Below are 654 nucleotides of genomic sequence, written 5' to 3' on the forward strand. Positions count from 1 at the left end.
TTAACTACACAATGCACTTGGCACTAATTGTGTAATTTTTTAGAGGTGAAAAGCATTTCCCATATATTATTTTGTTTGCCACGTCGTCACCTGGGGCCCACCTTCCGTTGTGCACCTAGGGAGTAACTGAAGAATGCAAGACAAAACTAACAATTCCAGAAATCTGAAATATATAATAATATCTTCTCATACTCAGAAAGTGACACAAATTTAATTTTTATAAAACCCTAAAACAATTTTTTGTTTTCTTTTCCACATTTTCCATCTCCATTTTCAAGAAACCCAACCGAGACAGAGCATTTTCGGGAATGGCGATGTTAGGATTCGCAAACCCCGCAGAGCTATCAGCGGCGTCGCCGTCTTCTTCAGCTTCCCTAGGGTTTTATCAGAAGAAGGCTCCGTCTTCCTTCATCCCCAGGCAATGCATTTCATCTGGATATGCGTCTCGAAGAAAGAGCCTTTTCCACCAGCGCCGTTTCTCCGTTCGCTGCTCTTTCATCCCCATGGACTCCGCCAAGATTAAGGTCGTCGGAGTTGGCGGCGGCGGCAACAATGCCGTTAACCGCATGATTGGCAGCGGCTTACAGGTCTGCGTTTGTGTTTTTTTTTTTTTTTTTTTTTTTTTTTTTTTTTTTTTTTTTTTTTTTTTTTTTT

The 654-nt window shown here is 41.0% G+C and overlaps 1 protein-coding gene across 1 annotated transcript in view; it reads left to right on the forward strand.

The window, feature by feature from the left end:
- Positions 1–229: 229 nt before the first annotated feature.
- LOC116021741 (cell division protein FtsZ homolog 1, chloroplastic) overlaps positions 230–654 on the forward strand; it is a 6,175-nt gene continuing 5,750 nt past the window's right edge. The window contains exon 1 of the mRNA XM_031262212.1: positions 230–587. Coding sequence (XP_031118072.1) covers positions 309–587 — 279 coding nt within the window. The 5' untranslated portion in view covers positions 230–308. The remainder of the gene's footprint in view (positions 588–654) is intronic.

The sequence above is a fragment of the Ipomoea triloba genome, chromosome 6, assembly GCF_003576645.1.
Source record: "Ipomoea triloba cultivar NCNSP0323 chromosome 6, ASM357664v1".
Classification (NCBI taxonomy): domain Eukaryota; kingdom Viridiplantae; phylum Streptophyta; class Magnoliopsida; order Solanales; family Convolvulaceae; genus Ipomoea; species Ipomoea triloba.